Raw genomic sequence first — 15299 nt, 5'->3', positions numbered from 1 at the left:
AGGCAGCGAAGATCCCTCCATCTGCATGATCATGGTTGAGCTTTATTTCTGACAACCTCCAAGCTGCGTGGGTTTCTTTCCTTTCACACAGCTCCCCCCCCCCTCCCACAGCCTGGAGATAAAGTTTCCTCTCTCTTGCTCGACGGGTTGCAAGATTTATTCGCTCGTCGATTCGTTTTAATTGCACGCAGTTGAGCCCGCTGGAGGTGATTAAGGGGCTGCTTGGTTAAAGGGGCAGCGGTGGAATTGAATTCCACCGGAGCAGCAACAAAACAGCGGCGGCCAGCTGTGTTTCTGGACGGGTCACATCTGTCGTTGTCGTCGTCGCTGTCCATGGTGCTGAACTCGTGCTCCAGGAATGGTGGAGACGCTGAGTATCGCAGTCATCGGTGCTCCCGGAGTGGGGAAAACTTCTATAATCCGCCAGTTCATCTATAACGATTTCTCGGAGGTGTACACGCCGACCAGGACCAGATATGTGTACAGACCCTCCGTCATACTGAACGGGAACATGTACGAGCTGAAGGTTTTGGATGTCCCGCCAATCTCCTCCTTTCCATCAAGCTCCAGCCAGGTATAATGTCTGAGGACTGTGCAGATTCTTCCTAAAGCTTTAACTTTATTAGATGATTTATAAAGCTGAGCCGCTTCCCTTATGGTGATCCAGATCTCATTAATTTAATCTCCACTTAATTTTACAAGTGCCCGTCTGTTCACCGCCACAGGCATTGCTCAAAGACAAAAACACCAATTTTATTTATTCTCCTATCACTATCAGATGTCCCCAGTCTACTAGTTGCTATGGAGACCTGACTTAAAGCCTTGGAGAGCTTCACTTTGACGTTGTAAACTCTCTCTCTTTCTCAACCCCCCTCATGAGGGAGGAATGCCAGCTTGCATATTGTTGTTTATTAATCATAGCATGTCTCCTACAGACTTCTAATGAGAGAAATGTTGAGTGTTACATATATTCAGCTGAACTGATAACAGTATGCTTGAATCTGGCTCGTATGCACAGAAAATAATAGCTGCAGGCGCTGCCACAGCACCTGGTCAAACTCTCAATTTAAAAATAGAACAGACTGCCCTTTCATTCACGGCCAAGGGTCATATGCCACACCTTATCACGTGGAGACACATCTGATTGCAGGTTCATCATCAGTGAGATGCACTGCAGCTCCAAACGTTTAAGACGTGTGGCCAGTTTTGTAGCTTTGTTTTCTTCCTGCCAAGAATATCATCTCTGGTTGTCTTTATGTGGCATGTCATCCCTGGAAGTTTTGTTTTTCTTTAAAAGACAGGCTCACATTTTTTTCAAGCCTCTCTTAAAACAACAATCACATACAGTAAGTAAGTTAAAGCAAGGTAAGTTTATTTGTATAACACCTTTCAACAGCAATGCAATTAAACGTGCTTTACATAAAACATTTAAGACAATGAAAAAGAAACACAAGATATTATAAAAAGACACATTTAAATAGAATTTAAAAGAGTTACATGGAAAATAAGCTAAAATAGAAAACAGGAGAAAAAATACAGTGCAGCCACAGCGCAGTGAAAGATATGAATGAAAAGCCCCAAATATGATTAAAATGCAGGTAGGTAGGTTTTTAAAGTAGGCCTACATTAAAAGCACTAATGGATGCTGTAATTCATCCCTTTCTAGTCCAGTTTTGATGTAAGTGATGGGAGCCAGTCCTCATTTTGTGCAAAAATGTATTTTAAAGTTCAGCCACAGCTAATATGAAGCTCTAACAGAGTGAGTGAGCCTCATTAAGCAGGTATATTCTAAAGTTACGGTCTTTTTAGGACCAAATTCCATCTTTGTGTTACTGTCCCTCCACTGTAGTTCAGCAAGGAAACAGTGGAAACAGAAAGAGGGAATTAAGAATGCAACTAACGATTCTTTTCATTACTGATTCATCTATCTAATATTTTTTTAGATTAATCAATTAGTTGTTTTGTCTATGAGATGTCAGAAAATAGTGAATAATATAATTTCCCACAGCCAAAGTTGATGTCTTTAGATGTTTTGTTTTGTCTGACAATAGTCCAAAACCCAAAAACATTCAGTTTCTCATCACAGAAGACAATGAAAACCATAAAATCCTCACATTTGAAAAGCTGAAACCAGCAAATGTTTGGTATTTTGGCTTAAAAAAGGACTGAAATTATTATTCAATTAATTTTCTGTTGATCAACTGATTAATTAACTACTCGTTGCAGCTCTAGAGGGACTTTGGTACAAAAAGACTGTAAGTTTGGAAGATAACCACTTGATTTGTCTAACTCAGACTGCAGAAGCTTCTTATTAGCTCCAACTGAACTTTAGAATACATCTTTGCAAAGAGCGAGGACTGCAGATTCTGTCTCCTATCAGTCATATTGAAATCACTTTAGGACGGGATCTCTTCACAGCAGAGGGGGAACAATTGCCTCGACCAATAACTCTTTCAATGTGAATGTGACTGTGAAGCTATTCTTTAAGACAAAAAGGCTCTTGGTACATTTCTCTTTTTCTCTTTACTGGCCAAAAAAGTCCAAAAAAGTATGTCTGTGTATGTCACAAATCGTTGAGAATTGAAACAACGTGCTGCACTCCAACCCTCTGTCTATTTGAAGTGCGTTCGACTGCTGTCCACTGCAGCCTCAGTGGAGAGGCTGTGATGCTTTCAAGATAGAAATCTCCAAGGTCACCACACCAAGCTGCCACACAACACCTGACGGCTGCCGCTGATCATTTCTCTCCTTCTCTCCCCTTCGGTGTCACATGTATAGCCCTCCTAAGAACAGCTGTTGTTATCTACACAGAGGAGGTGCCACTGAGAAAATGAGATCAGGCCAAGGAGGAAACAAAAAGAGAGCAGCTTGAGTGTGAGGCCTCCCAGAGTGCTGGTTTACCGTGCGCTCCGAGCGCCCGGCATTAACATGGAAAACATCTGACAGGCAGGCGGCGAGGCCGGAGCGATCATCCTGTCAAGCTTCTGTTAGAATTACATGTAGCTGTTCAACCAGATTAAACATTTTGTTCGAAGGTGTTAAGGGGTCTGCTGTGTGCTTCACTGTTACCTCCCCACAGAGACCCCCAGTAAAGACATTCTGATTGAGTTTTCTCCGTCTTCAGTTAAATGGTGCTTAACCCCCATTAGGGAAAAGGCTGCTAGGTGTGAGCAGAAAACAGGAATAAGACAGGATGAGTCTCATGAGTTTACACGTGGGAGCGTGAGTGTGTGTTTCCTAAGCCTTGAGTCACACGAGAAAGCTTTTAAGCACACACAGCTTTCATCATTCACTTGTGCGGCATGTTGTATCACATTGTGTGAACATTTCATCCTCATTTCGGAGTGGTAGCATAGTGAGCAGTCACCTTTTGTCTAGCCCTTTTGTGGAACGTTCAGCCTGAGAAAACCATTAGCTGAGTGCTGCCACAACATTTCTATCAGACAGATTTATGGTTACTCATTTGCTCAGGAACAACCCTGCGAAGTCTGCTCTACTTTTTCTCTTCTTCTCTTGTCATGTCCGGCTTGTTCTGAAGTCTGTTCTCTTGCTTTGTCTGGCAACGTCCTCTATTCATAGCAAGAGCAGTGATGAGACAAGGGGCATTTCTGACTCACCGCCCATCTCTGTATTTACCCCTGTGGGCAGATAAATGCAACCCAGGTTAGGGGCATTGGACACAATAAGCAGTGAGTAGTGCCAGCACAAAGAAATCTGATTGAAATTTACTCGCAGTACACAGTAAATTGAATTAAAGCACAGTTCCCTGCTAGAACACTGCTGGGAATAAAAGACCAACAGAGGAGACAGTAGGAATTTGCTGCAGTCAATTAAGAGAGGTTGCTCAGAGTTTAATGGACATTGTTGAAGTATGAGGTTTTATAATGTCCTCTGAAATTTGTGATGAATAAGCTGCAGAATAGAGTGAGTCAGTACGCCTCCATGCTTATGCAGCGTGGCAATTTCTTATCAGTTCATATTATATTTGAGAGAAGAGGAGTAACATTCTGGCAGGCTACTTGTGACCCCGTTTCAACTACGTAGACAGCCATTTTTATCCCTTCTGATGCCGGAGACAAGGCAAGATTTCTATTATTTTACTGTGAGGCTGTCATGGTTTAATGATTTGTTTGCTTTGCTTTATGTGTGTCTGTTGCCGATAGTATTGCATTTACAGAGCATCTGTCACAGTTTGTCAATAGGGTGTGGTGACAGATGGATTTAAGCCTGACAGTGGATTCAGTAATGATTTTTTCTTGTTCTTACCATAATTTATCCCCATGACTTCCTCCCACACAAAATGCTCCCTCTCGTCCTCCTTTCCCTGCGCTCTCTGGACATTTCGCTCAGTTATCTCTGTCAATATACTCTGCAATAACAGGGTGGAAATGATTGCTTTTCATGTCACACATTGTGTAATTTTGACACTCATAAACATTGTAGAGATACGATGTGTGCAGTCAGGAGATGTACAAACCATTTAGGTGTTTGCGTATCAAAGTTACATGAGTAACAGGTGCATGGTGACTTTTAAAATTATATTTAAAGAAAAGTCTGGTGATTTTTCTTATTGTCAACAAATCTCATGTGCAGAGCCAAACCAGCAATGAACTCATCCTACTTACAATTATTGTATGTGTATCCAAAGCCTGATACATCTGATTCCTCTGAGCTGTAGATCTCCATTGTTGTCCAAAAACCATTAAAAACATGTAAATGAGCCACACCGCTACACTGGGTGACATGTTCCTTCGCTCCCGAAGATTATGGTCACAGTAGTTTGTTTAGAAATGGCTCCAAAGTCTAATAAAGTGATCAATACGTTTCCGTTTACAGAGCTTAGCTTGTTGTGCTACATATCTCAACCTCTTGACTCTGTCGTGAAGTTCTTTGAGAATTTTACATTGTAGTACAAAGTCAAGAGGTTGTTGTCATTATTGTTATATAGTACACAAGCATAATTAAATAAATAGTTTGTCATTTTGGGAAATATTTGCTTTCTTGCCCAGAGTGAGAGATGATAAGATCGATGCCACTTTGGAGTTTGTCTGTTCGATATGAAGCTGGAGCCAGGGGATGGTTAGCTTAGCATAAAGACTGAAAACTCAATAAACCCCCTTGTAAAAGCACAAATTATTGTTTTTACACTTTGGTTTTTGTACTTTTTGAACAAACAAGATACAGCATGTTAATTAGTGAGCTTTGGAGGTTCTTGAAGGCTATTTTTGATACAGTTGTGCAGAGCTAGGCCAGCCATTCCACCTTTTTCAAGTCTGTATGTAGGCTAAGCTAACTGGCGTCTGACTGAGTAGTATTAATCTTCTCATCTAACTCAGCAAGGAAGCAAATAAGTGTTTACGATTCCTTTAAAACTGCTTAAAATCCTTGTTGCTGCTCCTGTATTAAAGTCAACAATTCATGATCATATTTCCCAAAATTTGCTGTATTTAATCCCTTGTACAAGTAATATTTTTGTCATTCTGTGTGTGAAACCAGCAATAGACCATTAAAAATGTCTTGCCATAGGTCGTCATTGAGTAATGGGAGTTTCATCCCGAGGGGAGGTAATAGATTTTAATTGCAAATCGGCCAGCGTGGCCTATGTGTGACATATCTCTAATTGCTCAGCACCCTTCCCCCACCAGGTTACACCGGTCTCCCTCCTGTGCTTGAGTATTGATCCATCACATCCACTCATTACCGTTAAGCTGCCTCCCCTAATATGAGGAGACTCAACAGCTTTGTCATAGCCTGCTAAAAACTGACCGCGGCCTGCAGTTGTCAGGGAAACGTGTTCTGTTTGGCTCCTGAGGAGTGAAGGATGAGATGCTCTTTTTCTGCATAGTGTTAAGAAGACCGACTGGAGAATACAGACAGTGGCATCACACTTCATATTCATGCTCTCACAAGCACACTTTCACATGCAGAGAGCACACACAAATAAACATGCCCACACATGCATTTTAAATTAATTTCGCTTCAATTCATCAGCTCTGTGTTGCTGCACTGTCTTGTCTTAATTTCTTAGTTTTACCTGTGTTCTTTGTTTGGTTATGGAGAAGAGTGGAACAGCTGTTTCTAGCCCCACCTCCACATTTAAAAACAGGACTTGGATGACAAAGAGATATGTATGGAAGCCAAGAACAGCCAATCCTTGCAATGATTTTTTTAATGCTATTTTTTAATGTTATCTTGAGATCACAAGTTAATTATTTGGTTATCTCGAGAAAACAAGATAATCAACCTGTTTTCACGAGAAAACAAAGAGCTTTGGATAACTAGGCTGAGAGGTCATATATTTCTTGGATGTCTAACACTATGTATTCTTTATTTTCAAGCCATATCCATACACAGATATGTTATGTGTATTTGACAGCAGGGGTGAGAATTCTTGAATGAATCATCCATTTCATGTGAACAATAATTCAAAACCTCAGGATATTAAATAAATAAACATAACCTTAACCATTCACTGCATAGTGCACTCCATTGGCTATCATGATGACTCATTTTACACCATATTAATAAACCAAATCAAAATGAAAACAATGCATATTATTTTGTCATAGAAACACACATTAGTTAAGTATTTTGTTAGTATAAGAGATTCTACTATGTAGTCTAACTTCTTCCATGAATGCGCCTTTCTGACACTCAATTTTATAATAACTACTATGAGTGCACTATTAAAGATGTAGCATTGGTTCAACATAATGGACATGCATGGAGGAATGACATGCATTGGTTATCTCGAGATAACAAAGCTCATTTTCTCAAGATAACAAAATAATTAACTTGTGATCTCGAGATAACAGCATTTAAAAAAAAAAAAATGCAAGCACGGCCGTTCTCGGCTTCCTTAGATATGAGGTGAGAACACAAGCTTCTATTTTTAGCCCCGCAGGGATGTGAAGCTGCAACTGAAGCCAGTGTGTACATCTCACCTCATCAGTTGCCTCAACTATCACAAGAGGGTGAGCTGTGATGATCTCTGCTATGACAGTCTTGTCATTTTCTTGTTTGTCTGGCAAAAACAGGTGAATATTTTCTCCGATATTTGCCTGCTAGGCACAACTTTGAAAGTGAATTGTATTGGACACTCAACAGAAGCGATAAGAAGAAATTATAGTAGATATCAGACCGTCTCTGACATGTTTCTCCTTCTCCCTGAAAACTGATTCAACTTGGAGAGAGACAGAGAAAATAATCACACTTCCTACCAGCTTTTACAGGGCGCTGTTCCCTCCCTCCCTCCCTTTCTTTCACTTTTGATAGCAGTGATCTTAGTGCCACATGTTTGTCTCCCTGCCTGATCGGCCTCTTTATCTCCCTGCAGATGTGTGAAGCTGTCTCTCCCTCACACTCACCCAGACACAAACTCACCAAACCCTCTACCTCGTTGAATGAAGTTAATTATTAGTCACTGACTCAGATGTGTTAGCGTTATCATCATTATAAGTTACACTGATCATCGCCTGCTCCCTTAGCCTCCCCTGTCACAAATTATCAGCTGATCTTATTTGTACAGGCTTCCTGTACAGTATGTTGATTTAAAAAAGCATATTTTCTCCAACCTTGAGAGCGCTGTGATTAGATTTCTCACATTCCTATTTCAAGCTGTTGCAGGTGGTAGATGAAGTAATGTAGGCAACACATGGCAATGTACTTTAACACTGTAACAAATGAATCACCATCGCAATCACAGCGACAAAGGTGGGTCATAGGAGCTCAAACGCTAATCACAAGCATAAAAATGAAAAGAGGGCTGACAATCAACACTTTGATATCTGAGTTTTCAAAGCAACATGATACAACAGACAGAGCTCCAAAGAGGCCAAATTGTCTGTGCCCAGGGTGCAGGTGCATCATTCAAAAACACAAAGCCAAATTATTTATTACATCAAACAGAACAGCTTTGAAAATCGTGACAACATATGAAAAAAACACACAGAAAATGCCTCTGCAAAGATGAATTATGGTCACATATGGAATTATATTTGTGTCTCAATTCTGATTGTGGGATGGGACAGTTTGAATACAGAAAAAAAAAAATGTAAATCTTCAAGAAATATTTTTCTGTGCTTGAAATGTCCCATCGCAGGCTCAGAATTTAAAAACAAACACAATGCTGTAGTCACAAGGTGAAACAAACTTAATGAGTCTCCGCTGGTTTCCTGCCAATCTCACAGTGACAAGAAGTCACTGCTCCCAGCCAAGAAATAGTCTGGCACATAATCCCTCATAAAACCAAAACACGTGCCTTTTACACTTTGTTTTTTGCCAGATTAAACAAACAAGATAAAATGTATTAATTAGTGAGCTCTATAGGCTCTGATAGACAGATTTGGACAGAGCCAAACTAGCTTTTTCCCCCCTTTCCAGTCTTTAAGCTAAGCTAAGCTAACCAGCTACTGGCTCCAGCTTTATATTTTGTATACAGACTTGAGAGTGTATCAATCTACTCATCCAAATCTCGGCAAAAAAGTGAATACGTGTATTTCCCAAAATGTCAAACCACTCCTTTAAAATTGTCCATGATGATTTTATTATAATGCCTAACCTCTAGGAACAGCGTACTGTGTATTACAGCAGTTAGCGCAAAGTGTAGTATCCACTGTTTACTAACTAAATTGGATTGAATTGAACTGAACTCGGTTCCTGACAGTCTCAGAGTCTCCAGACCCTTCATTAGCAGTGCCCAGGCACACCAGAGGTTATTTTGACACCCTGTCTGCTCATCCCTTGATCCACTGCTGCCTTTTTCATCTTTTCAACATTCTCTCAGTGCTGCGTTTGTTTTCTCATTTTCCTCAATAGATCTTTTCTTCCCACCCCCTGAAGTTCCTCTATTTTCCTCTCCCTCTTTTATCAGATCAAATGCTTATAAATTCATTGCATGCTGTTAGAGGCAGTGAAGGTGGTGGTGGTGGGTTGGTGAGCGCACGGGGAAACAGCTTGAATAGAAGAATGGGTCACTGTGTTTCTATTGAAGCAACTGTCCCCCAGTAAGGTGCTAATGTACCCAGTTGTGCCACGCGCTTTAATTACAGTTTGAAACTCATTAGCATCAAACAAATGTTCCTGTTTGCCCCACTGAATGTGTGCTGAATCACAAAGCTTAGCCAAGTTGCAACAAAAGTTACACAGTATGTGTTTCTATTTCCTCCCCTGACACAAGGGGAAGTTGTTTATTATAAGCGGTAACTGCCGTCATTGTCCTTGAGCATGTATAGCTAGGACACAGTGCTTTCTGCCGGGCACCATGTTTTATGACTTTGTTGAAGGCTGTGAGACTCCCAAAGCCATGCCAGCTCTTAGACTTCATTGACTCTTTTTTTTATAGAGGACAAGCAGCAGAGGCAGGCGAACTATGACATTAAGCCAAAGTGTTTCAGAATAATTAAAGACATGCTGTTTCACTGCTCTCTGCTATTACTGAATAGTTTAAGGTATAGTTAGCTCGTTAATCGTTAAGTGCCAAGGCTACATGGATTTCTGACACCAAAAAATATTGCAGTGGTGAAAGAACATAACTTCTCACATACACAATAACATTGCGTTGCATACAAAGAACTTTGTCTCTTGCCTCAAACTCCACAATAAAATCCTGATATAAAAGATAACTAAGGTTTTTAGCCATGCTAGTAGCATTGACACTATGGATGGTGATGTCTGTCTGACAGTTGGTCTGTCTTAACTTGGACTTCAGGGAACAATGATGGGTATTATTCACTATTTTCTGACATTTTGTACACTGATCAATTGTTTATTAAAGATGTTTGTGAGGCCTATTGATAATAATTGTTTGTATGAGCCTTATAGTACTCCTATGAGGGAATAATATTACCTCAGTTTTGTGTGCACGATTTGATAAAAACACAAGTTTGCATATCTAAGCTTTTTTTCTGTGTCTGTCATTTAGGAGTGGCTGGATTTGCGCTGCAGAGGTGTTCGCAATGCCAACGCCTACATCCTGGTGTACGACATCTGCTGCGTGGAGAGCTTTGAATACGTCAAGATGATCAGACAGCAGATAGTGGAGCACAGGTATGGTCAATGACGTACTCTTAGACAGTCGCTGGACATACAACCACTGACATACAGCTTGTTAACCGTCATTGGTGACTACTAATGACATCACTGTTTCACCCGTCTGCAGACAGCATGCAATTTCACAGCCCTGCCGCAAAGTCGTACAATTACACGTTTGTGACAGTGTGACAGTGATGGATAGTCTGCTTGTGGTGATATCTTTTAATTCGGCGCACTCTTCCCCGCATCCTGACAGTTTAGTAATGACATTTGTTTCTGGCATTGCTGCATGCGAGCCGCCTGAGATGTGATTTAAAGATTAGTTTTAGGATATTTCTGTTTTTGTTGGACAGAGAACAGCAGTGAAGACAGGAAAGCATAAGAACAAGATGGAGATAACATACAGTAGGACAAAGACCCTTAGCTGGCTTACATTCTGTACATGAGCCAAAAATACATTTGCCAACACCAGTGTTAACAAAAGACAAATGAAAAGGCATCACCTGCTCTATCATACGCGCTTGTTGGCATACCTGCATATATTTACATATTGAAAGGTACAATGAGTGGCCTCATTTGATCTGTTATGTTGTACAATAACATGACCAAACTGCCACTGCACAGTTGATCCCCACCTTCCTGCGGCTCCAAATGTGTTACCACGAATGTTTATGGCCTGTGACAGAAAACCATTATCACCAGCAGCTGGGAGAGGAAAGGTGAATGCAACAGGAATGGAAAACAGGAGAAATGTGTAATCATAGGACAATGATCTGAGGTGGAGGAAGGAGGGGAAGAGTGGTGAAGGGACAGATACTGTGTAAATGAACTGAAATCATGAATAATGGAGGCTGGTGTAGCACAGGGTGGCAAGGCTTTTGTCATCTATAAAGAAATTAGCTCTTTGTTTATTTACTCAGATGGGCACACACACACAATATATATGTATATATATGTATATTTATATATATATACTTGAAATGCTCAATGTTCTGCAGACATCCGCTAAAAAACCAAATAACCATATTTTTTCTGCTCTATTTTTTTTTTTTAGCCCTCTAGCATGAAGCCTGTGAAGACTCTCACAAGTGTTGGGTCGCTCTGTTTTTTCTGTATAGTTTCTCCCAATTCTCACACACAGATGCATGCACACACACTCACACATACAGTACGTTTTGTTCTACTAAAATACTCAAACTCCAGCAGATATGTGAGGAGATATTTTTAAATGTGTTCTGTGAGCACAACCTGTGAAAGGGAGAAAAGTGAGATGATTACTGCGATGTGTTTTTTCAAATCTCTAAGATTTTTGCCTCAGGGCCTGAGAATTGTACTGTTCATCTCTCTCTCTCTTTCTCTCTCTCTGTCCTCCTCTCTGTTGAGCTATCTGTCCATCTGTCGAGGCAGATGAGCAAATATGCATGTGTGCGAGGCCTTGTCAGAGGATGAGGCACGACGTAACAACAAGAAACCTTGCTAAAACCAAAACCTATTCATCTTAAGTGGAACGGATCATATGTTAAAGCAGCTGCTCTAAACATGTGCACTTCAGCTGACTTTGTTGCTAATAGAATAATTGTCATCTGTCAGTATTTTTCATGAAAAACGATGATTAAAGCTACGTACTCCACTGGCTTTGGCGCCCAAACAAACAGAGAACCGTCATTATATATTTTTTATATAATCAGTCTTCTGTCCTTCATAGTATTTTCTCCACAATCTAATCCAGGATTTCCTCCAGTAACTATTTTCTACATTGCTGTAGTAAACTGTTGGGCTCTCATCTTCCAATAGAGTATCAGACTAGATTTCCAAACCACAAGCAACCAGGCATCACAGTAAATGGTTGGACTGGATGTTGATCTGAGAAATGTTTTCATTAACACTAGAGCTATGCATCACAAACACGTCAAGTATCCAGTCACTAATTTATGCCTACCTCTGATTTGCCATACATTTTCACACTCTACAATGCTGTAAACCAGTCATTGCAGAGTGTGGTGGGAGGCCCCTTGAGCCTGTGAGCTCTAATCCTCCAGACCGCCCACACACACCTCAGAAGGAAGGAAAAACTGCACACAGACATTTTTGCACACGCCCGGCCAACCACCGTGACAAACACTGAGATGATAACGTGTGTTTACTGTCCTTTTTACCCCTCACATGTTCCTGTAGGGAAGGCAGCAGCAGCGAGGTGCCAATCCTGGTAGTGGGCAACAAGAGAGATCTGCAGCGGCAGCGTTTCATGCCTCGCAGGGCAGTGTCAGTGCTGGTGAAGAAGACCTGGAAGTGCGGTTATGTGGAATGCTCCGCCAAGTTTAACTGGCATGTAGTCCTGCTATTCAAGGAGCTGCTGGGCATCGCTGTGGCGCGGGGCATGCGCCAGAACCACACCTCCATCCGCCTGCAGGGGGCGCTACAGAGGAATCGCTGCACCATCATGTGACCCAGAGAGCTCCCTCCACCCCTTTCACCTCAGGAGTGAAGCGGCGATGGAGAAAAGGACTTTTTTTTATCTAAATGGCTGGAAATATACCCCGTGGCCTCCTGCTTTACTGAGCTGATTTTTCATAATGAGGTTTATTAGACTCTTGCGCTGTAAAAGACACTGAATTTCACACATGGTCATCCAACCACTTCCTGGTCAAATTCTGTGTAGATGCAAGGAAGGAGGTAGAAGAGGAAGCAGATGAAAGCCAATATGACATAGCACAGTTATTCTTTCTCATATCAACCAGACAGTTAAGGATTTTGAGGCTGTGATTACACAGCAGTCTTCTTGGGGGTTTTCTTGTGGCTATAGCAGGACAGAAGCTGTGTTTGTGAGACTCAAAATGGAGAGGCAGCAATATCATCGAGTCTTCCTTTTGAATTCAGTAAGGTCAACAGCAGAAGCTCATACCTGACATATTTGGACTTATTTGAGGGTATGCAGTTACTGGTCAACAAGACAGAATGATAAATAGCAAAAAAAAGCTAGTTTTTGGTGAGATTGTCCTAAAATGTACAAATAGATACAATTAGATGGTGTTACTCTTTAGATTTTGAAAAAGTAGCCTGCATTGTCCTCATTACATGAATTTTGTAAACATTTTTCTTTTTTCCTGTCCCTGTTACATACTTGGCCTAAGATAAAAGGGGTTTGTTCAGATGAAGGGTGTTTTAAGGTTGTCTTGCAGCAGAAAATACTGCAGTCCCTTATCATGATGTACTGTAGGACTTTAATCTGCCCCCCTAACCCCCTCCACTCAGTGTCTGTTTCTGACGAATACATTAAATCCAGGCAACTGGGGACCTGCAGGAAGCTGCATAGCCTGAAACAAGACACTGTACACGCAATGTGGGTGTTTGTGTGTGTGTGTGTGCGTGTGTGTGTGCGCGAGAGAGAGAAAGAGTGAGGGAGAGGGAGACAGAGAGAGGCAGGTTTGATAGCTGACATTCAGGCGAGCAAAGGACAGACGTAGCAAGATAAGAGACAGATGTTGAAGCTATGGATTAGGAAGGAGCAATAAAATCCCACAGGGATGTCTTGACTGAATTATACCACCATATTATATTAAAAATGCCTCACATACAGTAGTAACCCATTCATGCTCAGATATCCTGCAGAGACAAGGATCCAGAGCGTCCACCAAACACCCCATGAGACACATTACAGACACACAGGGAACCTTAATAAAGCTTTCATAGCCGTATCTGAATAGTATCTAATTAGTAATATTGTGAGATTAACAGTTGCTTTTTTCATTTGATTAGACCTAGTTAGGTACTTTGTGAATATGGCTGCACTGAAAGTAAGCAGACCTATTGTATATAAGAGTGATTCATAGAATAATTGACTTGCATGCTTTTGTTGGTAGAGCCAACGGGTCAGGGTTTTATTGCACTGATGTGAAAATGTGATACTGTGTTTAATTTTTGTAATACATGGTTTTTCTGACACTGTAACGAGCAGCTGAGTGGAGTGAATGTGATCGTTTTTCACTGGCATGTGAGAGCACAAGCCCATGATTCTCTCCAAGATGTAGTGGTGATGTAGTTCACAATCAGGGCAGATGGCTGTACTAGCTGTTTTGTTTTTCTAGTAGAAAAAAAATAAAAGAAATATGTAGCAGAGATATACTAGAAAGCAACTGAGTGTAGCATGACTTCTCATCAGTTTGTCTGTGTGCGCGTTTCCGAATAAAAAGGGCTACAGTTTTTTTATCAGAAACGTTACTTTATTTTTACTGTGTTAGTACTGTGAGTAATTCTGTTTTTTTTTTGACACATGATGAATTATTAAATGCATTTGAGAACAGCAACCTTAGTCTGGTCACTTTTCAATCCTTTACACCACACTGTGATCATTTTGGCAACATTGCCACCCTGTGGTTAAGAAATGTTATCAGGAGCCAAATCTGAGGTTGACAACAGATCAGCCATCGCACACTGAACCCCTTCATAATGGGAACAAGTTGTGGATTTTTGCTCAGATTTTTATACTTCATTTTATTCAACAGAACTAGATGATCATCTAGTGATCTCCCCAATTTTAGCACAGTTGGCAGAGCGTCAATATTTAAACAACTTATTTCCTTATTTCAGAGCTGACTATAATACTGTATAATGTGTGCAGCCTGTTTGATGGTTGGCTGATGGTTCAGGTCCCCAGGTCATCTCTGCACACTTTCCCAGTGGGTGATCATGGCCAGTTTGAGGCCCCTGGGACCCCTACTGACCTCCTCACTCCCAGACACAGAGAAATCAATCAGTGCTCCCATATTTGAAAAAAATACCTGTACTTAAGCTTTACTTTCAGGAGCATTCAACCACATCTCACCATCTTCCTCTGTGGACGAAATCTGCTCAGTTGTAACTAAGCTAGTCCAGTTTATTGATTATTGTGTATCCTTTATTGATCGTATGCTGTAATAATACTAGGCTACCTGCCACCGGTTTTCTGTGTTGGTTGGTTAGTGGGTGTGTCAGTGGTTTGAGGTAGCTTTGATTAAACCACATTTTATTGAGGAGTGTGCACCACATGTGCACAATATAAACTTAATGAAGTTCTTAAAACTAGATTTTGACACAGGATCAAGCCTCAAGATTTGGTTTCCTTAGTTCTATTTAGTGATGCAAACTGTCAAACAAAATTGCAATTAAACAAAAATGACCAAAAATCGATCAAAAGGCAGTAAACCAGAGCTTTTGCCAGGTTAGTTGCCTGCTTTGCACGGTTGGTAATCCAGCCTTGTTAATAATGCAGACATGGATCTCATTAATGT

The 15299-nt window shown here is 40.9% G+C and overlaps 1 protein-coding gene across 1 annotated transcript; it reads left to right on the top strand.

The window, feature by feature from the left end:
• Window positions 1-79: 79 nt before the first annotated feature.
• Window positions 80-14220, top strand: rasl10a (RAS-like, family 10, member A). The gene is made up of 3 exons (XM_042421921.1): window positions 80-574; window positions 9923-10047; window positions 12208-14220. Exons 1-3 carry the CDS (start codon window positions 359-361, stop codon window positions 12476-12478), a joined length of 612 nt encoding a protein of 203 aa, XP_042277855.1. The 5' UTR covers window positions 80-358; the 3' UTR covers window positions 12479-14220.
• The last annotated feature ends 1079 nt before the right edge of the window (window positions 14221-15299 follow it).

This window comes from Thunnus maccoyii, chromosome 9 (assembly GCF_910596095.1).
Source record: "Thunnus maccoyii chromosome 9, fThuMac1.1, whole genome shotgun sequence".
In the NCBI taxonomy this organism is placed as follows: domain Eukaryota; kingdom Metazoa; phylum Chordata; class Actinopteri; order Scombriformes; family Scombridae; genus Thunnus; species Thunnus maccoyii.
The sequence above is the reverse complement of the archived record's forward strand: the minus strand, read 5'-3'. Positions and strand labels throughout refer to the sequence as shown.